Source organism: Gadus macrocephalus, chromosome 14, assembly GCF_031168955.1.
Source record: "Gadus macrocephalus chromosome 14, ASM3116895v1".
NCBI classification, from domain to species: domain Eukaryota; kingdom Metazoa; phylum Chordata; class Actinopteri; order Gadiformes; family Gadidae; genus Gadus; species Gadus macrocephalus.
The window spans coordinates 25569237-25593442 of record NC_082395.1 but is presented as its reverse complement, the minus strand read 5'-3'; the positions used below and the strand labels follow the sequence as shown (position 1 = coordinate 25593442).

The following is a 24206-nucleotide window of genomic DNA, read 5'->3' as shown; positions in this document are numbered from 1 at the left end:
TTAAGAATGCTTAACTGGGATATTTATATATTCATGGCTCAAATATTAAGGATCATGCTTTTGACGTGTAACTAACGCATTTACGCGGTCAGCGATCCGCTGCCAGGCTTTGGTTCTCCGGGTTCCAGAGGTTTTAGCGTTCCCTTTTCTTGTGATAATGTCCTTCTCCTCGTCATAGCTCTCCAGGAGAACCTGGAGTTCCATTTCATTGAAATAAGCGGCCCGTTTCGCCATATCGATCAGGGTTTCCATGATCCATACATCACGTCTTTTTAAGTTTGGCGTGGACGCGCACAACCCTGTGTTAACCAACCCCGAGTTGATTGAACTAATGCATAACCGCTGCTGTGGAACCGAAAACTCTGGGTTGGTCGGCACAGGGTCAATCAACCTAGAGTTCAGCGTTAACTCAGTGTTTGTTAAACCTCCGTTCGTGGAACACCCCTCTGGTCCGACCAGGTTTGATTCAGAGCATGTGTTGCTATAGCAACTAACATACCGTGATCCTTTTGGAACGGAAAACCTAGGGTTACAGCAAACCCTGGGTTAACTTACCCGGTTATGTGATAAAACCGGCTTTGTGGAACACCCCACTGGTCTCGACTGATGTTGTCTGTGTGTTTGCCCTAGCATATGATTAGGGGAAAACGGCTCAAATCTATTGGCTGAGAAAATTGAGGGGAGGAGCGCATTAGCATATTAACAGCACGCGTGCTGTTAATATGCTAATATGCGTTCTGAGCGCGCGCGCGGAAATGCCGGAATGCGTTCTTGGCGCGCGCGCTGAAATGCCAGAACGCGTTCTGGGCGCGCGCGCTGAAACGCTGGGCGCGCGCGCTGAAACGCCGGAACGCGTTCTGGGCGCGCGCGCTGAAACGCCGGAACGCGTTCTGGAAAACCAAAACGCGTTCTGGGCACGCGTGCTGGCGTTTCAGAACGCGTTTAATTGAAGTCGAATTGTGGCACACTCGGCTTGCCATACACATCAACCTGAAGTCGACTGAACCGCGCGCTGCCTGCTGCCGGCTATGGCAAGCCGAGTGTGCCACAATTCGACTTCAATTAAACGCGTTCTGAAACGCCTGCACGCGTGCCCAGAACGCGTTTTGGTTTTCCAGAACGCGTTCCGGCGTTTCAGCGCGCGCGCCCAGAACGCGTTCCGGCGTTTCTGCGCGCGCGCTCAGAACGCATATTAGCATATTAACGGCACGCGTGCTGTTAATATGCTAATGCGCTCCTCCCCTCAATTTTCTCAGCCAATAGATTTGAGCCGTTTTCACCTAATCATATGCTAGGACAAACACAGACAACATCAGTCGAGACCAGAGCTCTTCTTTCGCGAATCTTTTCTGTTGTGTCGTTCTTAAAGTCGAAAGATGTTAAGATGTTTCAAATTAGGTGGTTAATGTGGAGGTGGTGAACACTACAAGTACATACACTTTGACTATACACTATCTAAGCTACTTGACCGAACATTGTGTATGGTAAGTGCCGTGGCAACTATGATAACATAATTAAAAAATACTTTTATTCATAGCGTATCGTTTATTACATTTATTTATTACAGCATTACATGAGTCAGCTTATTCGTCTTCTGAGTACAATAAAAACAATAAAAGAGTTCAGAAGTTAGAGTTAAAATTCCATTAGAAGTAAATAAGTCCGTCTGAAGTATTAACATGCAGTTGCAGGTTTTAGCCTGTACGTGGTAGTAGCCTATAAGACGAGGTATAATTCACTTCATCAGTTGGAATGAGACAGATAGAAAAAACTATATATATATAATATAGGGAGGTGAGGAGATAGATACTACTACAACTGATACTATTGGTAACCAACTGGTAGGTATTGGTACCCAACAGACCAAGCCCTTTAGGAAGACTTCCATCCCGCTCCTGTCACATCACATAAATAGTTGGTGTATAGCCTATATAAATGTAGAAAATATTGCAGCCAAAATTGCCCCCAAAATATTCACAACATTTACCATTTAACCATCCCTTTTCACATTAAACTGGCCTCTACTCTTGATACATTTGTAACTCACCTACAAACTCACTCATAGCCTTTAATTTAGTGAAACGTTTTGGTCACCTTTTTCCTATTTCTTTTTCACAGTGTCTACACGTCAGGTCATGGTGAGGAATATATTAATCATATATTTATATTAGTTAGTTAGTATGTTATTACTATATTGTTATTAAGTGAACATCAGTCCATGTGTTACAAACAAACAGCAGAAATCAAATGCCGGGAGGAGGGAGAAGCCTGTCTGGGCAGGCTCTATACACTGCGGTCCCCGTCCAACCAGCACCTGCCGACAATCTCCTGATTAGGAGTGAGAGAAACACAGGCATACACACAGCAGGGGCCGGGTCAAAGACCCGCCTGGGTCATCACACCTGCAACTGAACACCTCCAAGAGAAATTGTGGTGGATTACAGGAGGACTAAATGACATATGCTACCAGTCTCCATTGAGAGGGGACAATGTGGAGGGGGTCACCACGTACAAATGCCAACACAGATGCACTCTAGAAAGAGCAGAGCCGGCTGTACTTGCTAAGGAGGCTGTGGTCCTTCATATGATTAGGTGAAAACGGCTCAAATCTATTGGCTGAGAAAATTGAGGGGAGGAGTGCATTAGCATATTAACAGCACGCGTGCTGTTAATATGCTAATATGCGTTCTGAGCGCGCGCGCAGAAATGCCGGAACGCGTTCTTGGCGCGCGCGCTGAAATGCCAGAACGCGTTCTGGGCGCGCGCGCTGAAACGCCGGAACGCGTTCTGGGCGCGCGCGCTGAAACGCCGGAACGCGTTCTGGAAAACCAAAACGCGTTCTGGGCACGCGTGCTGGCGTTTCAGAACGCGTTTAATTGAAGTCGAATTGTGGCACACTCGGCTTGCCATACATTCCGGCATTTCCGCGCGCGCGCTCAGAACGCATATTAGCATATTAACAGCACGCGTGCTGTTAATATGCTAATGCGCTCCTCCCCTCAATTTTCTCAGCCAATAGATTTGAGCCGTTTTCCCCTAATCATATGCTAGGGCAAACACACAGACAACATCAGTCGAGACCAGTGGGATGTTCCACAAAGCCGGTTTTATCACATAACCAGAGGGGTGTTCCACGAACGGAGGTTTAACAAACACTGAGTTAACGCTGAACTCTAGGTTGATTGACCCTGTGCCGACCAACCCAGAGTTTTCGGTTCCACAGCAGCGGTTATGCATTAGTTCAATCAACTCGGGGTTGGTTAACACAGGGTTGTGCGCGTCCACGCCAAACTTAAAAAGACGTGATGTATGGATCATGGAAACCCTGATCGATATGGCGAAACGGGCCGCTTATTTCAATGAAATGGAACTCCAGGTTCTCCTGGAGAGCTATGACGAGGAGAAGGACATTATCACAAGAAAAGGGAACGCTAAAACCTCTGGAACCCGGAGAACCAAAGCCTGGCAGCGGATCGCTGACCGCGTAAATGCGTTAGTTACACGTCAAAAGCATGATCCTTAATATTTGAGCCATGAATATATAAATATCCCAGTTAAGCATTCTTAAAGATCCTACCACATAACCCCTTTCTTCTAAAACAACATGTACTCCGATTGCTTCCAAGCGGTCAGAGGATCAAGTATAAAAATGAAGTATAAAAAACATACAAACTGGTAAGCTTTTCCCACCATCGTATTGGTATAAATTTAAATAAGCCATTTTTTTAAGCCAATCGTGAAAAGGCCGACAGTCGGCAGACTGGATCTGGCCCTCAAATTGTCTTGACCCCGGTGGAGGAGCTGTTAATAAACATAAATTCAGGGCGCCCTGGCATGGAGGGGGTAGCCTACCTGGAGGTACCTACCACCTCAGAGAGTCATGGGCCATACACACTGGTTGAATGTAGGTTTTTGTGTTTTCTTGTATTTTAGATTTTTTTTGCCTTCGAAGTAACACATGCAAACCGTGTGCTTGCCACAGCGCATACTAGGCCTATTCCAAATGTTTCTTTTTTTGGTAACTGGGTAGAAAACCTAAAAGTGACTATTCATCAACTTCACAGATCAAGATGGATCAGTGCTTGTAATGAAGCCGCCGGCTACGATCGAACATTCTCCAGTGGATGCAAGTCCGTTAGGACTATTTTATACTTTATGTTGTAAATGCCTCTCGGCATAGTACTCAGACAATATTGCTCTTTGTATGATAGGAGGCCGATACAAATCTTGGATGGGTCATCTGAAACGACTGTGATGTGCTCAGCATCTCCAGCATTATAGCCTAGATAAAACTACCATTTGAAAAAAACGGAGGGCTACGCAAATAGTCTGGAGTGAACTGAGGCCAGGTCCTCGATTGGTAGTGTTGGCTATGCAAGGCTATTTAAATATATTAAAGATTTGCGCGAGAATCTATATCTCTCCACTCCAGCAAAAAGTCATCCAATATGCCAAGATGTCGAGCCGTGGTCTTATCAATCGCTCCCGGTGGATTGCACGTATAATTTGCGCTCTGATATCAGCAGTTCACTCATCAAAAGGGCATGCCATTGTGAACACATGAAATCTGCGGTGAACGCCGGTTGAAATACCCAAAACCGGGTTATGTTTCAAACTTAACCTGCGCAAAACCTGGTCCGACCAGGTTTGATTCAGAGCATATGTTGCTATAGCAACTAACATACCGTGATCCTTTTGGAACGGAAAACCTAGGGTTACAGCAAACCCTGGGTTAACTTACCCGGTTATGTGATAAAACCGGCTTTGTGGAACACCCCACTGGTCTCGACTGATGTTGTCTGTGTGTTTGCCCTAGCATATGATTAGGGGAAAACGGCTCAAATCTATTGGCTGAGAAAATTGAGGGGAGGAGTGCATTAGCATATTAACAGCACGCGTGCTGTTAATATGCTAATATGCGTTCTGAGCGTGCGCGCGGAAATGCCGGAATGCGTTCTTGGCGCGCGCGCTGAAATGCCAGAACGCGTTCTGGGCGCGCGCGCTGAAACGCTGGGCGCGCGCGCTGAAACGCCGGAACGCGTTCTGGGCGCGCGTGCTGAAACGCCGGAACGCGTTCTGGAAAACCAAAACGCGTTCTGGGCACGCGTGCTGGCGTTTCAGAACGCGTTTAATTGAAGTCGAATTGTGGCACACTCGGCTTGCCATAGCCTGCTGCCGGCGCAAGGTATGGCAAGCCGAGTGTGCCACAATTCGACTTCAATTAAACGCGTTCTGAAACGCCAGCACGCGTGCCCAGAACGCGTTTTGGTTTTCCAGAACGCGTTCCGGCGTTTCAGCGCGCGCGCCCAGAACGCGTTTTTATGGCAAGCCGAGTGTGCCACAATTCGACTTCAATTAAACGCGTTCTGAAACGCCAGCACGCGTGCCCAGAACGCGTTCCGGCGTTTCAGCGCGCGCGCCCAGAACGCGTTCTGGCATTTCAGCGCGCGCGCCAAGAACGCGTTCCGGCATTTCTGCGCGCGCGCTCAGAACGCATATTAGCATATTAACAGCACGCGTGCTGTTAATATGCTAATGCGCTCCTCCCCTCAATTTTCTCAGCCAATAGATTTGAGCCGTTTTCACCTAATCATATGAAGGACCACAGCCTCCTTAGCAAGTACAGCCGGCTCTGCTCTTTCTAGAGTGCATCTGTGTTGGCATTTGTACGTGGTGACCCCCTCCACATTGTCCCCTCTCAATGGAGACTGGTAGCATATGTCATTTAGTCCTCCTGTAATCCACCACAATTTCTCTTGGAGGTGTTCAGTTGCAGGTGTGATGACCCAGGCGGGTCTTTGACCCGGCCCCTGCTGTGTGTATGCCTGTGTTTCTCTCACTCCTAATCAGGAGATTGTCGGCAGGTGCTGGTTGGACGGGGACCGCAGTGTATAGAGCCTGCCCAGACAGGCTTCTCCCTCCTCCCGGCATTTGATTTCTGCTGTTTGTTTGTAACACATGGACTGATGTTCACTTAATAACAATATAGTAATAACATACTAACTAACTAATATAAATATATGATTAATATATTCCTCACCATGACCTGACGTGTAGACACTGTGAAAAAGAAATAGGAAAAAGGTGACCAAAACGTTTCACTAAATTAAAGGCTATGAGTGAGTTTGTAGGTGAGTTACAAATGTATCAAGAGTAGAGGCCAGTTTAATGTGAAAAGGGATGGTTAAATGGTAAATGTTGTGAATATTTTGGGGGCAATTTTGGCTGCAATATTTTCTACATTTATATAGGCTATACACCAACTATTTATGTAATGTGACAGGAGCGGGATGGAAGTCTTCCTAAAGGGCTTGGTCTGTTGGGTACCAATACCTACCAGTTGGTTACCAATAGTATCAGTTGTAGTAGTATCTATCTCCTCACCTCCCTATATTATATATATATAGTTTTTTCTATCTGTCTCATTCCAACTGATGAAGTGAATTATACCTCGTCTTATAGGCTACTACCACGTACAGGCTAAAACCTGCAACTGCATGTTAATACTTCAGACGGACTTATTTACTTCTAATGGAATTTTAACTCTAACTTCTGAACTCTTTTATTGTTTTTATTGTACTCAGAAGACGAATAAGCTGACTCATGTAATGCTGTAATAAATAAATGTAATAAACGATACGCTATAAATAAAAGTATTTTTTAATTATGTTATCATAGTTGCCACGGCACTTACCATACACAATGTTCGGTCAAGTAGCTTAGATAGTGTATAGTCAAAGTGTATGTACTTGTAGTGTTCACCACCTCCACATTAACCACCTAATTTGAAACATCTTAACATCTTTCGACTTTAAGAACGACACAACAGAAAAGATTCGCGAAAGAAGAGCTCTGGTCTCGACTGATGTTGTCTGTGTGTTTGCCCTAGCATATGATTAGGTGAAAACGGCTCAAATCTATTGGCTGAGAAAATTGAGGGGAGGAGCGCATTAGCATATTAACAGCACGCGTGCTGTTAATATGCTAATATGCGTTCTGAGCGCTCGCGCAGAAATGCCGGAACGCGTTCTTGGCGCGCGCGCTGAAATGCCAGAACGCGTTCTGGGCGCGCGCGCTGAAACGCCGGAACGCGTTCTGGGCGCGCGCGCTGAAACGCCGGAACGCGTTCTGGGCGCGCGCGCTGAAACGCCGGAACGCGTTCTGGAAAACCAAAACGCGTTCTGGGCACGCGTGCTGGCGTTTCAGAACGCGTTTAATTGAAGTCGAATTGTGGCACACTCGGCTTGCCATAGCAAGGCACCACCGCCCGGCTGCCCGCTGCCGGGCGGTGGTGCTTCGCGGCGGTGGTGCCTCGCGCCGCGGCAACCGGCGGCAGGCAGCATGTCGCAGTTCATGTACTTCGATGTCGTTCTGCCATTGCAAATTCTCGTTTGTTCGTTCCCTAAGTAGTGCACTATATAATGAACACTATAGAGTGGCGAAGTCACGCCCCTTCCGGTAGGGCTCATGGGACCTATGAGATCGAAAAAAATGAATGGGTGTCAATGGAGAGAAAATAATTATTTTCTGGTCCCAGTCTTTATATGCCCTGGATTACACATATGTTGTTTGTGGATTTAAATGATAATTTCTCATGCAAAGAAAACTAAAAATTTTCGTGAAGAAGTTTGATAATTTTAGGTTTTATGTGAGGCCGCTTTGTGAACTACAGCTCTTCGCTGCTCTCGACGCATATGATATACGTCACCACACCCGCCCTTGGAACTCGGCACAGAGATGGCGATCTCTCTGCCCCACTTCACCGCTTTTTCCAAGGGGAGGATAAAAGCATCGAAAGAGGTGAAAACCATTATAAATCGGGGCACGTGCCGATTGATTTCAGTTATGCCGATGGGAAGATTGTCGGTCTTCTCCACGCCAGTCGCAGGGAGCGTGACGTCACATACGAGCCGTGTAGTCTTTCTCGTTGTGTTTTCTCTACAGCCTTTATCTGAACAATTGCACAATAAACGGTCGAACTCTTTGCATGAAAAATTATCCTTTAAATCCACAAACAACATATGTGTAATCCAGGGCATATAAAGACCGGGACCAGAAAATAATTATTTTCTCTCCATTGACACCCATTCATATTTTTCGATCTCATAGGTCCCATGGGCTTTACCTGAAAGGGCGTGACTTCGCCGCTCTATATTTTATAATGCATCCACGTGATTGGCTGGTTAGTTGTTTTATGTTGCGTCTGATGATATGAACGTCACTTCCGCTACGTCAGTTCCTTAGCATTCGGTACCGTTAGCCCCCGACTCACACCGAACGGGACAATGTTCAGAGCCGTTTTAAGATTGTCGTCTTCGGGGGTGCGGAGTGTGGTAAAGGCAAGACCCGCTTATTCAGGTAGGACTCTCTTTGACCATGTTGGTGATAAAGAAGCCGATATCAGCAGCTAGTACGGATAGCTATGATAACATGGGTTTGTGGACCTGCTGTCACGTCCGGGCGGGTTCAGCGAGGGTGACATTGAACTGAATTCAAGTGAAACTCTAAGCATCGTACGTGAATGATGTGTTAGACATGTGTATTCTCTTAGTACATTTTGGGGTCTCATGACGTGAGATGATCTGAGTTTCTTTGAACCAGTGACCTTGTGGTGACCGGTTCATGTTGGACTTGCCAAAGGATTCAAGTGGATATGTAATCCAACTTCACTATTCACTGTCCTGCCCTTGATATTCCATACGTTTCTTATTGTTTGAAGTTTGGTTTTCCTTCCTTGCTTTGTATGACCTTACATTTCCTGAGCAGTCTTCTAACCTAATTTGCGCATCCCTACCGCACGACTACTGACGTTCTGGATTCAACCGATAGTCCATTCTATGAATCACTGCTTACACAAACGGCACAATTACACATTGCCCTAAAATCCTAAAAAGCCATTTGCCTCGAGATTAATTATTTAATATTATGAAATAAGTTGACAACGATAACTGGCGCTACAAATTGCTTCCACTCACGGACCCCTTGAAACGGGATTGTAACCATTGATATTTTCTTCTGAAGCTCCTTTGGCTTCCAGATCCTTCTCCCATGGGAAGGTTGAGACGGATGAGGAGTTTGATGCTCGCTGGGTGACCTACTTTAGCAAGCCAGACATTGATGCCTGGGAGTTGAAGAAAGGTCAGGCTCTTAACAGAAATAATATAATGGTAATGTTAATCATTCATAACTAGAAATGTGTTAATTTGGGTATTTTTATTATGTCAAAAGGCATGAACACCCTTATTGGGTACGACCTGGTGCCTGAGGCCAAGATCTTGGACTCTGCCCTGAGGGCTTGTCGCAGACTGGATGACCTGGCCAGTGCCATCCGCATTCTGGAGGCTGTGAAGGTGAGCTCATGCACATGCAACAGTTGGACCATGAGTGGAAGATCAGAGGAGCCGGTTGGGGATGGAAATGTCCTTCAAGAATTGTTTGAGGCTTAGGGTTAGAAGTTTTGGAGGCCCATTGGTTTGATTTAATATGACTGATGGTGTACATTAACACTTTACAATGTTGATAATTAGTGAAACTCAATTTAATCCTTAAGGAGTTTGGGTGGTGGTAGAAAATATTGATTTGTGCCTGGTAAATAAAACTGTAATTTCCTGACTGTCCTTGAAGTGCACTTAATATACATTTTTAGACGGATTTAAATTCCTTAAGTACACAGTTGACTAATCTGTCTTTTCGAATTGAGCTCTCTGCCGCCATTATTTCATTGAACTCACTATGATTGCCTTAATTGTGGTTCCACATTGCAAATAAACTGGCCGTACACATTTTAGCAGTAGACTTTGGAAGAGGGTTTCAAGCACAAATCATTAAATCATCATTGGTGGCTCTGGGTAACATTTACATTTAGGGCATTTAGCAGACGGGTAAGAAGGGGCTTAATGTAATTAGTAGTGCTGTCAAGTAGGGTTGCCGCGGTACACGGTATTACGGGTGTTACCGGTGTTGAGGCCAACACAGATTACTCGGTGTTGCACACCGGCAATTTTTTTATTTCAAGTACAAATTATCTCAAGACCTACCTGAACCAATATTTAACTTTTCTAGGAAAAATAAAATAAATAGTAACAATATACTACTAGGTACAACAAGGCAACTAACTAAAATGAATGCAATGCACATATTGTCAGGGAGGGCAGCCGACTGAGGTCTAAGGACTTGGAAGGCTCCTAGGATGTCCAGCTCCTGGAACCTCCTTTTCAGTTCTGTCTCCAGGCCAGTAATGTAGGGTTGGATGACCTACAATGAACAGATCAGCACATTTTCTCTACCAGGAACAGAAGGATCGAAATTACTTTCCCTACTCTTATTTTTTTAAAGTTAAAATCTACACTAATCTGTTTCCACCTCACCTGGGGCCTCATGTACTAAGACTTGCGTGGATTTCATACTGAAACTTGGCGTACGCCAAAACCCAGAAACTGTCTTGCGCACAAATAAATTCAGATGTATCAAAGTGTGCGAACGCATGAATCCAAGCACGTTTCTTTTGTACATCTCACTCAACGTGGAATTGAGCGCACATGCCGAGGTGCCAAACTCCTCCCTGTCCACGCCCTCATTTAAATATGCAATTTCATTTAAATAGGCCTCTGGACCTGAGATTCACCTCTTAATCCGATCACCTGGCACCATGAACAGAGGCAAAAAACGAAACTTCACGTAGTCTGAGCTCGAGATTTTGCTCCACGAGGTAGAAATGCGCAATGCTATTTGGAACCCTGTCAACAGGGATAAATGCAAAACAAAAGAGAAGTGAGTGGGAGCGTGTTTGCGAGGCCGTCAATGCAGTGGGGTCTCAGCAGCGCACACACTCTGAAATTAAAAAAAAGTGGTCAGACCTCAAGGTGGAGGTGAAGCGGAGGGTTTCTGCCCACCGCCGAAGCGTGACCGCAACAGGTGGGGGGACGGGAGTGGGGGAACTCTCCCCCTTCGATTTGAGAGTGGCCGCTTTGATCGGTGACACAGCTCTCACCGGAGTGGTGGGAGCCCATGAAGGGGACACCGATCATCCCCAAGGTAAATATGCTGAAGTCATAAATGCTGTAATTATACTGGTCATACAATTGGCTGCTTGCAATACACATAAGTCGTGCGTAAAGATGCCAGGATATTAAAGACTTTGACTCGTGTTTATTAACTTAAATTTTTTATTTTTGAATAGACAAGCAAGGAGAGGGCACGGTTTGCTCCGTCGGCCCCGGCGTCTCCAGCGCCCTTCGGATTTGACCATTTGCGATGTCCTCTAACAACGCTAACGCAGCCATTTTTAAAACAATTTTCGTCATCCATTGCGCATGCTTTTATAGCCACCCATATAATTGCAAGGTGTGTTAATTGTTCATTAGTGTGTCTCTGATGTGCAAATCACTCTGATGAGTCATTGTTTTCACCTTTTTTCCCAGCGTCATCTCTAAGTGTCGCCAAAGGAACAATAGCTGTAGAAACGTGCGTACGACAGCTCTGGAGCTGGCGTGGGGGCCGCACATTTTTACGGTCATTTCACGTTTTGTACATCTGAATGTGAGCGTGGAAAAGGACGTACGCCACGTTTTTGTGCGTACGCAACCTTAGTACATGAGGCCCCTGTTGTTTCAGAAACATTTTGTCTGCTGTCCTCCTGGCCTATATTAATCAGTATCTCTCCTGAACAGCCCGGCCCCTGAGAAGCACTGGGTTGTTCAGCACTGTTTGATGCCTAGGAACATTCTAAATAAATGTATTATATATTTAATAAACATTTACTAGCAACAGCCATTTGACTGTTCAACTTGATTTCAGACTAAGCTAACTACCTCCTCAAGCTGCTCCGCGTCGTCTGGACGAGGCCTTTTTTGGTGCAGAAAAAACTTTTCAATACTCATCTGGATTAAAGCAACAAACATTCAGAGTCAGAATAAAATAACATTAAGAATAGAATGTAATAAATGTTTTCTATTCTTTTTGATATGGGCACCGTATAGGCCTATCTAAACTATAACCGTATTTCATCTTAATCGCAGTGTTCGCTGCGTTACCAACGACGTTGTCTATGATCTATGACGGGTGCGGGATGTTCAATATCAACTAGAACTGCAAGCAGTTATGCAGGGGTCCAAGATATGTGCATTTCGCCGGCACAACGCGAAGCATGTGTTCAAAACGCTACCGTGAACCTGTGGATATAACGGTTTTGACTATGGGAGGTTCGGTGTGGGAGTTATATCCCCAAACGCGTTTTCAGAACATTCCTTTGGCCAGTTAGGAGATGTACAATTTCCTCGTTTATTGCGCCCCCTAACAGCGAAATGTTCCGATTTTTTTATCGAACGACATTAAGGTTAGCACCAACATGTGTGTAAAGTTTGGACTCGATCCGATGTCTAATTTTGGGTTTTTGGGGATTTTTGATTTTCCAAGTGTAACGTAGCTAATATACAAATATTCAAAACGCTACCGTTTCGTCGTCAACGGTCGGATCAAAATAGTTTTTCGCGATTTGATTTTGTGTGTGTCTGAAGATGTCGTGTGCAAAGTTTGGTGTCGATTGGTCAAGAAATGTAGGAGGAGTAGGGAAAAAGCAGTTTAGCGGTTTTCGCGATTTAGCGAAAAATATTCATAGACGCAAATGGGCGTGGCCTAGGCCAAAAGATGCAGCAGACTCCAGTGCATCTGTGGGTATAACGTTTTGGACTGTGGGAGGTTCGGTGTGGGAGTTATATCCCCAAACGCGTTTTCAGAACATTCCTTTGGCCAGTTAGGAGAAGAACAATTCCATCGTTTATGGCGGCCCCTAATGGCAACTTTTTGTAGAAGATATACAATTTCCTCGTTTATTGCGCACCCTAATGGCTAAATTTTTCGATTTTTTTATCGAACGACATTAAGGTTAGGACCAACATGTGTGTAAAATTTGGACTCGATCCGATGTCTAATTTTAGATTTTTGATTTTCCACGTCTAATTTAGCTAATATACCAATATTCAAAACGCTACCGTTTCGTCGTCGAAGGTCGAATCAAAAAAGTGTTCGATAATTTCTTTGCGTGTGCGTCTGAAGATGTCGTGTGCAAAGTTTGGTGTTGATTGGTCAAGAAATGTAGGAGGAGTAGGGAAAAAGCAGTTTAGCGGTTTTCGCGATTTAGCGAAAAATATTCAGACGCAAATGGGCGTGGCCTAGGCCAGAAGATGCAGCAGACTCCAGTGCATCTGTGGGTATAACGTTTTGGACTGTGGGAGGTTCGGTGTGGGAGTTATAGCCCCAAACGCGTTTTCCTTGGTATAGCGCCACCTAGTGACCGGCGTGTCTGGATTTTGTCTTCTGCATAGTCTTCACGGACCTGGATCTAGTCATGCAATTGGCGTGTCTGCACTATTTACGGTTTGGGCTGTGGTACCACTTTCTTGGTAGGAAGTGGGGCTGCAACAACGAATCGATAAAAATCGATTACTAAACGAATTTGGTCGTCGATTCGTTGTGTCGCGCGATTAATAAGTTACTCATAGGCGCAGCACTGTTTACAGCCATCCGCCGACAGGTTAGTTCATGGTTCATGCACGTCCACAGCGAGCTTTAGTGTGAGCGACCACAGCTTGTATTTTGGTTATGTCTTAAAACTGGACTGTAGGCCTACATAAAAGTGTTGTACGTCCACTGTCTTTGGGTTAAAAAAAACTCCTTAAACTCAGTATCCGTCAAGTCCAACCGAAAACTCTGTCAGCTGCTGCTGCTGCAGACGTTGTGCAGACGGGCTCGGAGTCGGCACCGCGTGCATCAACAGTCATTCAAAGCAGCGGTAGTAATCACACAACCGGACGGTGTAGAAAGTCCCGTCAGTTAAAAATAGTAATGCCGTTTTTAAATCCATGTTAAAATCGGCAGGATATAGAGCTAGTTAGCTTTAAAAAAAAATAACCAATAGAGTTAGTTAGCTTAAAAAAAAACTAACCAATGGTCACAAACAGTGTCAAATGTGATGTGTTCAGGTCGGCTCGGTAATATGATTGATGCGTTCAAATGCAACAGAAAAAATAAAATAATAGAGATTTTGGTGAAAACTGGTTTTCCCAGTAATATAAAATAGATAGTAAAGATAGAATTATGACCTGTTTAATGTCCTATCCTGAACTATCATCATCTTATCAGCAATTAAAGCAATATTACAAGTTCTATTTCAAGGAGTCTCGAAAATGGTATCAATAGGTTTGACCGGTTAACCATGGACATCCCTTATATACATATAAAAGTATATCATATATTGTATATATTTTTTTGTGTTATCGCAGTTATTTTTTTAATTATTTTTTAATTATTTAATATTACTTTTAATAGTTCCGGGACGTTGGAGCAATAACCTGGTGTTTTTACACTTCAGTCTGCACTGTGAATTTGAAGTAATGTTCCGTTTTTTAATAAAGATGCGGCAATTCCAAATGTTTCTTTTTTTTCGATTAATCGAAAAAATAATCTACAGATTAATCGATTATTAAAATAATCGTTAGTTGCAGCCCTAGTAGGAAGTATAATAAGAAAAATCCTTACAAAAACAATAGGGTTCCAACCTGTTGGCTTGGACCCCTAATAAACACTACAAAAACAATAGGGATCCAACCTGTTGGCTTGGACCCCTAATTAATAAAAATAAAAAAAGACAGAATCAATTCGTGGCGCTCGATGTTGATTCTGTGGCGCCGCGGCACACAATGGTCTATGTATGGGAAACACTGCCCGTGTTGACACGAGCGTATTACTCGGTGTGAAAATGTCCACACCGCGGCAACCCTACTGTCAAGCGATTACAATTTTTAATCGCATTAATGTCATAGTTAAAGGTTGGGTATGGGATTTGCGAAACGCAAGCAGATTTTGAAAATACACAACTCAAATGGTCCTACCCACAATCCTTCAACGCTGACTCTGACTCCACCCATTCAAAGTACATGGACGCGCAATCATGCACAAGCGCGAACACAGATGCGCGAGAGCGAGCCATTAGCTAGTTAGCTAGCTCCAGTAGCTACCACAGGATAACAACAAACTGAAGCTTGCTCTGGGTCACGAGCTTTGAGTACGTGCACGAAGGGGTCACGCGCGGGGGGAGGGGGAGTGCAGTACGACTGTTTGTGACGTAAATCATTTGCTGGAGTTTTTCGAGCCCTACCCGTTCCACAGATGATTGACTTGTTTAATTTTCATGTCAGTACTTCTAACTCAGTGGCTGTAAGTGGGTTATGATAAGGATTTCCAGTAATTTTGCAAAAATGGCCAAAAAAGAGAATTCCATACCCAACCTTGAACTTTCGAACAAAACTCTTGCTCAGCAAAGATGGGGAAATACTATATCATTTATACCAGTATAAATATTCCTACCAGGCTATCGAAACACACACACTCACACTCACACACACACACACAGTGGTAGAGTGGTAATCGGGAGAATTCCAGTTGGGCCGTTAATGTTTCGGAGCTGTCGGGCTGATTACTGCAGGATAACAATATTTTGTTCATAAAAGTTCCTTTGTCTAGCTCGCATCAAATTTAAGACAATGGTACTGGCATACAAGGCAGTCGATGGACCTGCCCCTGCCTACCTCCAAGCATTGCTAAAGCCACACACCCCAGCTCGATCCCTCCGCTCAACTACCTCAGCTGGACGTCTGGAACCGCCATCGCTAAGAGCTAGCAAAGGCCGTTCAGCAAAGTCACAACTTTTCTCGGTTTTGGGACCTCAGTGGTGGAACGAGCTCCCTGCCACTCTCAGGACCGCAGAGTCGCTCACTATTTTCCGAAAAAGACTTAAGACTCACCTGTTCAGAGTCCACCTCGACTCTGCATAGCCACCCTCCCCCATCTGGCCACCATTGTACACTGTATTGTATTGTAGTACTTAACTGTGTAGCAACTGCAGTAGCTGCTATCATGGCTGTAACACGGGGAATTGATTAGCCTAGCGATTGTGGTACTTGCACTTGGTTCTATGAACATCCTTTCTGTACCGACAGCGATATATTGATGCACTTCTTATGACAAATGTACTTATTGTAAGTCGCTTTGGATAAAAGCGTCTGCTAAATGCCCTAAATGTAAATGTCTAGAGGGGAGTAACTGAGCGGCCCCTCCCAAAGTTGTACAGCCCAGGTGGGCCTTGAACTGCGATTGGTCAGAAAGACGTAACAGCTAATGACAACATTGATCTCTCGTGCAGCAGGCTCGAACAGAGTGACACCACACACACACTTTTAAGAAGTTTTTCACCCGCTCCGTATCCTCCTTGCTTGCCCAAACAAGTTTGTGCGGCGTGCTTGTTGTTTTGTTTCCGGTGTAGCGAAGCGTTAATCACGTGATAAAAAAATTAACGCTGTTAAAATTGCTTTGCGTTAACGCTGTTATTAACGCGTTAAACTGACAGCATTAGTAATTAGAGGTACGGTAAATCTTGATGACCAAACATTTTAGTTGAAATGCGTGAACGAAATAATGACTTTCCCTTGCTTTTACTCCCAGGATAAATCCGGTCCTCACAAAGACATATATCCATACCTGATTCAGGAGCTGGGGCCTACCCTGGCTGAACTTGGCATCTCAACGCCGGAGCAGCTGGGCATCGACAAGTTATAGAAGGCTTCCTAACAGGTCCTGCTCATTGTTTGCTCAAACCGTGACTCCTATCAAACCTTCCAATAGAATTGGGAGACACATTTATATTGGGCAAATATTATTTAATGGGTATTACAACTCTGGGACTTTCAATGTTCCTTTGATGTTGTACCAGACCTTGTTTTAATAAACCACATTTACATTCATGATTCATGACTCATGTGCAGCCACTGATGCAGTACCTGCACTGAGTCAATATAACCTGCTAACACATTTTGCATTTGTGGTCTTTCCTCCTCAGGTTGTTGTATAAACCCTCGCCCTTCCATCTCTACTGTCTGACGTTGGCTGAATCAGTTTCATGCTGTTGTGTATAAAATAATGGACCTAATAAAGAAAAGGAATATAAACATTTTTATCTTTTTCTTTTGAGGATGACTAATAACAAAGCCTGTAAACTCTTGCATAAACATTAGAATTATTACGATTGGTTAATTCATGAAATTCTTTTAGGTGAAGGATACAGATTGTAACAATCCGAGCATCAGGCTACTCCTAATGAGTTGTGTTAAACAGTTCAGGCCCTTGCTACGGTAAAGGACTAGACGTATTTTTGGCCTTCTAGGTACTGGTTTTGGAATGTCACGTTTTATTCTCAAACGTGAGCTTGAAAATCGATTGTCTTTATTTCAAACTAGTAGGTTACAATATTATTATATGAATAAATAAAACAAGCAAAAAACAGACTTTCCACATGCTCGTAACGGGGTAGGAGGAAGTACAAAACTTAACTAGTCCTACCCCTTAACAGATCAATTTAGGTAGTTAGTTAAGATGTCTTACTATTAAGATGTCAGTTTATATAATAAAACCGCTATAATAACTACACAGTTCTATCAAAATGTATCTAAATATGAATAATGACTATAATTATATATTAATATTATAAATAACTTGATTTTATAAAAGACAATTGAAAAATTCTATATACAAAAAACATGTATATTACAAAACTAGTCATGTCCATCTTACAGAGGCTCTTCTAAATTTCTGTAAGTTAAGATGTCTATTTGTTTTCTAAACCGTTTTATGTTTTGGCTTTTCTGTACTTCCACACTTAACTTATTCAACAATTTAACTTCATAGATGCGACGAGAAAATATCTTTTTGGGTGTGGGTCATGGGCTGTTTCCCAATGTGAAGGTTGCAGCCTTGCTAGGACGCGTCCTTGCTAGTCGCGTCCTATGAAGATGAGACTAGAGTGCTAGCTCGAGTGCTTCCTAGCGGTTGTAACGTTCGGACTTTGGAACGACTTGCTAGTGTGGAAGCGAATCCGCTTCCGCTTTTTAATACTGCGTTTGGGCTTGTAAACCATGGACGTATTACGCCTCGTGCCCACTGCACCGTCAGTCAACGGACGTGGGAAGGCGTGGCTGACGGATGGGGGAGTAGTCTTTGCAGAGGCATACGTCAGCCAAGCCCAAGCATACGCGATCTGATTGGATGACGGAACCGTCGCTGCCGAAAAAGTTGAACATTTTTCAACTTTCTGACGGTGGCGAACGCCACCGTCAGAATGTTCAACTTTTTCGGCAGCGACGGTTCCGTCATCCAATCAGATCGCGTATGCAAATTTAAGCATTGTGACGCGACTCGGGCTCTGACGATACTGGAAAGCGGGAAAGCGGGTCATCTTGCCTCGCAACAAGCAGGAAGAAGCGGGAAGAACCCGGCGAAGCGATTTGATTGGCTGACGGATGCCTCTGCAAAGACTACTCCCCCATCCGTCAGCCACGCCTTCCCACGTCCGTTGACTGACGGTGCAGTGGGCACGAGGCGTTATAGAATGGACAACGGATTCCAAAATGCAAAGCTGCAGGGGGGGGGGGGGGGGTCCAGAATTGCGAAAAATTTGTGGATCATTCTTATAATTGACATTTCTCTGGGCCAATCGGAATCTCAGTACTTGGTTCAGAATCTTTCTTATAATTGACATTTCTCTGGGCCAATCAGAATCTTGAGCCACACAGCGCCAACTGAGCTCGCCATTGGATGAGAAGGTCGCCTGGCTACCGCGCATGCGCATGCATTCGGCCAAACAACGCAAGAGAGCTTGCGAAACACTCGTCCAGAGGGGTGTTCCACGAACGGAGGTTTAACAAACACTGTTAATGCTGAACTCTAGGTTGATTTACCCTGTGCCGACTAACCCAGAGTTTTCGGTTCCACAGCAGCGGTTATGCATTAGTTCAATCAACTCGGGGTTGGTTAACACAGGGTTGTGCGCGTCCACGCCAAACCTAAAAAGACGTGATGTATGGATCATGGGAACCCTGATCGAAATGGCGATACAGGCCGCTTATTTCAATGAAATGGAACTTCAGGTTCTCCTGGAGAGCTATGACGAGAAGGACATCATCACAAGAAAAGGGAACGCTAAAGCCTCTGCAACCCGGAGAACCAAAGCCTGGCAGCGGATCGCTGACCGCGTAAATGCGTTAGTTGCACGTCAAAAGCATGATCCTTAATATTTGAGCCATGAATATATAAATATCCCAGTTAAGCATTCTTAAAGATCCTACCACATAACCCCTTTATTCTAAAAAAATATGTACTCCGATGGCTTCCAAGCGGTCAGCGGGTCAAGTATAAAAATGAAGTATAAAAAACATACAAACTGGTAAGCTTTTCCCACCATCGTATTGGTATAAATTTAAATAAGCCATTTTTTTAAGCCAATCGTGAAAAGGCCGACCGTCGGCAGACTCGATCTGGCCCTCAAATTGTCTTGACCCCGGTGGAGGAGCTGTTAATAAACATAAATTCAGGGCGCCCTGGCATGGAGGGGGTACCTGGAGGTACCTACCTCCTCAGAGAGTCAGGGGCCATACCCCACTGGTTGAATGTAGATTTTTGTGTTTTCTTGTATTTTAGATTTTTTTTGCCTTCGAAGTAACACATGCAAACCATGTGCTTGCTACAGCGCATACTATTCCAAATGTCTCTTTTGGTAACTGGGTAGAAAACCTAAAAGTGACAATTCATCAACTTCACAGATCAAGATGGATTAGTGCGTGTAACAATCAAACATTCTCCAGTGGATGCAAGTCCACTGGAGACTATAGTATAAAAGAGAGACTATAGTATCATATAGTCCTCCACTGAGGACTATTTTATACTTTGTGTTGTAAGTGCCTCTCGGCATAGTACTCAGACAATATTGCTCTTTGTATGATAGGAGGCCGATACAAATCTTGGATGGGTCATCTGAAAGGACTGAGATGTGCTCAGCATCTCCAACATTATAGCCTAGATAAAACTACCATTTGCAAAAAACGGAGGGCTACGCAAATAGTCTGGAGTGAACTGAGGCCAGGTCCTCGATTGGTAGTGTTGGCTATGTAAGGCTATTTAAATATAATAAAGATTTGCGCGAGAATCTATAGGCCTATCTCTCCACTCTAGCAAAAAGTCATTTGATATGCCAAGATGTCGAGCCGTGGTCTTATCAATCGCTCCCGGTGGATTGCACGTATAATTTGCGCTCTGATATCAGCAGTTCTCTCATCAAAAGGGCATGCCATTGTGAACGCATGAAATCTGGGGTGAACGCGGGTTTAAATATCCAAAACCGGGTTATGTTTCAAACTTAACCGGCGCAAAACCTGCTCCGACCAGGTTTGATTCGGAGCATATGTTTCTATAGCAACTAACATACTGTGATCCTTTTGGAACGGAAAACCTAGGGTTACAGCAAACCCTGGGTTAACTTACCCGGTTATGTGATAAAACCGGCTTTGTGGAACACCCCACAGACTAAGAGACAAAAAAAAAAATATTGTGACAGTTGTAAATAAAATATTTTTTATAAGCCTCTAGGATGTTTTGACATTGATTTTTGATAAAGTATGCTGAGTTTTGTTGAGTCACGCTCAGACTAGTGTAATTTGCATATTACAATAAAAAAAAAATCCCCCTATGACACTGTCACCTTTTTTGCTCTGAGGAGTTTGCAGGTCTGAAAATGGCGCCTATTCATTCCTATGTTAACTGCTCAGTGGCGCAGGGCAACGTCAAGGAGCGATATGCTTCCGCATCATGGGTCTATGGCTACGCCCTATTTCATGATGTACCGGATGCAGAAATATAGAACGCATGCCCATCCCCCCACTCCGGTCCAACAACAATATAAAATGATACCGTATTGCACCTGTTCTTTGTCTTTGAATCACAATGATCGCAAGCAGAGGACTGTGAAAGTTATTGAGCAGCAGATGAACCAGTCCAAAAATCGGACACGTTAACGGAGCACTGAACTAGGCCCTCTCGGATGCCATTTGTTTCACTACGACTCCTTTCAGCTGCACACCCCTCTTCCCCAGCAAAAAATAATTTGAGATAATGGCTAATAAATCGCTTGAGGTGGCGTTTTGAAAAGAAAAAACGGACAAGGCATGAAGGTAATTATGAGCCTTTGATTGATATCCAAACATTTTTTGCGGAGACACATTCCTGTTCCCCACTTGTATTGGAGTGAACGGAGATATCTACTTCTGGGTCCCATGATTTGAGGGACCCGTCCACAGCCCGCTTAAACAGCTGCAATACCAGGCTTGGCCGCTGAGCACTGGTGGATTGCGGAAGTATGCAGTGTTCCTGGGGGCTTGTTGTAAACACATGTGCGCTTATGAATAAAACATGGCAGCAATCAAGCTGATCGATATTTATTTGACTTTTGTCTGTTATGAATGCGGTCATGTCTCCTTCGCATGGAGCCTCTTTGAGGAAGTCACAAAAGCTTTGTTGCGGTTGATCGAATCGTCTTTATTAAAAAAAAAATCCATTACATTTTTATGAAACTGAGTGAAATTGTCTGAGAACTTAATTCATGCATCACATTTACAGTACGGTTGATTACTATTATGCTGGGGAAAAAGACAAAGAAAGTGATGATAAACATGTATTTATTTGGATATATTATTTTACTGATCTGATTCATATATACCTACAATCTACCAGTGTTTTCAACACATAAGTATATTATATATAATACAATTATATACGTTCATTACAAATTACAAACATTGCAAATGATCGGTGGTGCATTTATTTGACCACATGTTTGTGCGCCACCCTAAGGTGCACAAAAGCCTCAGTTTGCTGGGCTGACCCTAAAAATAACATCAAACATAATTAGGTATGCATAAATCATGTAATCTTGTGAGCGAGTAAATTGACATTGGTGACACAGTGGTGTTTAACACCAGCTACGTCCATGCAAAATATAGCAATGTATCATTAAGTAAAAACGTTTGAAAAGTGGCACAGGTCTTTAAGCTTGATTATTTGCTTTAACATGATGAATCTATAAAAACCAATACGGCACAAATATTTCTGAAAACTTTAATGTAACTTACATTTGAACGTGCACTGCTTTCCCTCTGCCATTTTCATTCATATCCCGTGCAGCGTGTGAACGCAGAGGATTGTGGGTAGTTTGGGCTCGTCTAGGATGCAGCGATGCATCCTTGAAAAATCTCGGAATTCTCAAAAACAAAGGACGCAAAAATGGCGCGGCTTTCGAGTGTCCTCAACATTGGAACAGTGCTTGTCTGCGTTTTATGACGTAGCGTCCTTAAAAGGGCGGCCGTTGAGCATGCTTCCTTGACATTGGGAAACACCCATGGTGTGGGTGTGCTGCAGACCTTTAAGTGTAGCTGTCGCCAACATTGCCTGTATGTTTTTCGATAACATATTATTTCGGCTTTAAGGATTGTTTGGGTAGTTTTGTATTTAACCAGATCATGAAATTGGATCGTTTTAGACTGAATCGTTGATTAGTGTGTTCGTGAGAATTTTAATTATGGATATCATTAATATGAAGAAATTGCAGCATTCTTCGAAGACAGTAGTCCAATCCGGATCGCATTTAACTGACTTTATTTGTTATTGTTATTTGTTATAAGTATTTCGGTATGGTAACTACGGAGCAAAAGGAGGGGAAGTGTGTCGAACACGTGCTGAGCGACTCCCAGCTGATCAAAACTGTAACCCGCAAGTCTGAGCTACCAAGAGTTTCTGAGGTCCAACCTCTCTGTTAGTGGTGGTTGAATCTGAGTCAATCGGATTCAAAGAACCGAATCCTTACATTCACCCATGAGTCACGAGTCTGTGGTCTAAATTAACCCGAATCTTTCGGTTCTGGCTGCTACGGACGACATTATTAAAACAATGCACGAATGTCATCAAACTGTAGGTCTATAACAACATTAACACATCCGTTTTTCATCTGCATAGTAACTTAGATTAAGCATACGGACCCGGAGCTGCCAGCTGCGTGGTTGAATAAGAACTTCCTGTAGACAGAGCTGTACACAGATCCAGATCCATAGACTGAGCGAATTCATGGGTCGGATTCGTATCCGGTTGAGTGAAAGACTAACTCAAAGGATTCAGATGAAATGGGTCTGACTCGTATCCGGCTGGGTGAAAGACTAACTCAAAGGACTCAGTTGAAATGGGTCGGACTCGTATCTGGTTGAGTGAAAGACTAACTCAAATTACTCATATTGAATGGGTCGGAATCATATCCTGTTGAGTGAAAGACCAACTCAACGGACTCATACTAAATGGGTCGGGCTCGTACTGAATGCAAATCGTTAAACTCTTTTGTTACAAAGGCATTATTTTACGAGAGATTGTATTCTAAAATGAAAGTAGCTTATTAAAATTAAAGTTGTTTGCTGACTATGTGAACTCTCAGAATATTTCTGTGTTTGACGAGCTTCGAAGAGAAAAAAAATTAATCCATACGTTTTTTTCCTAATTCAGATAGCAGTCACGTTGGCGACATCTCCGATGTTTGCAATGCATCCTTTTTAATATTCAAATATGTTCCGTGTGTGTGTGTGTGTGTGTGTGTGTGTGTGTGTGTGTGTGTGTGTGTGTGTGTGTGTGTGTGTGTGTGTGTGTGTGTGTGTGTGTGTGTGTGTGTGTGTGTGTGTGTGTGTGCTTGCGTATTTCCCCTGGATATCCTCAAAACTGCATTACAGTGGTTTGCTGTGAGCGTGCGCATTAGGCACTAGGGAGTGGGCTGCTGGGCTCATTCAGCGACAAAATTTCAACTGATTCAGATTCAAAGGACTCAAAAGATTCAGATCTTTTTAGTGATTCACTCAAAGGACTATGAATCTTCTAAGTGAATCGAAATTCCCATCACTACTCTCTGTCGAGATTGATATGGTCAAGTGGGCGTGGCCTATATGAAGTGGGCGTGGCCTATGTGACGTATTAGCCTCGGCTTCTTCACCTATCTAAAGGTGCTGCCTTCTGTGGATGGAGCAGCCTTCAGTAAGGTCTTGCTCCCCTTGTGGCTATGTACAGTATTTAAGACTTATATGTTCGGTCCTGCTTCCTAGTGGCTATGTGAGGGTAATACAGCTTGCGTGTTTGAATCTGCTTCCTAGAGGCTATGTGGGGGCAGCTTATGTTCTTAAAATTAAGGATCGACCGATATATCGGTCGGCCGATATTCGCGTTTTTTATGTGTATCGTATCGGCCGATACGCGGCTGATTTTCGCCGATATATATATATATATATCTTTTTTTATTTTTT

The 24206-nt window shown here is 43.8% G+C and overlaps 1 protein-coding gene across 1 annotated transcript; it reads left to right on the top strand.

The window, feature by feature from the left end:
* The first annotated feature begins 8197 nt into the window (after positions 1 to 8197).
* Positions 8198 to 17000, top strand: LOC132471635 (cytochrome c oxidase subunit 5A, mitochondrial-like). Its single transcript, XM_060070834.1, has 5 exons — positions 8198 to 8358; positions 9022 to 9138; positions 9229 to 9350; positions 16498 to 16626; positions 16892 to 17000. Exons 1-4 carry the CDS (start codon positions 8286 to 8288, stop codon positions 16609 to 16611), a joined length of 426 nt encoding a protein of 141 aa, XP_059926817.1. The 5' UTR covers positions 8198 to 8285; the 3' UTR covers positions 16612 to 16626; positions 16892 to 17000.
* The last annotated feature ends 7206 nt before the right edge of the window (positions 17001 to 24206 follow it).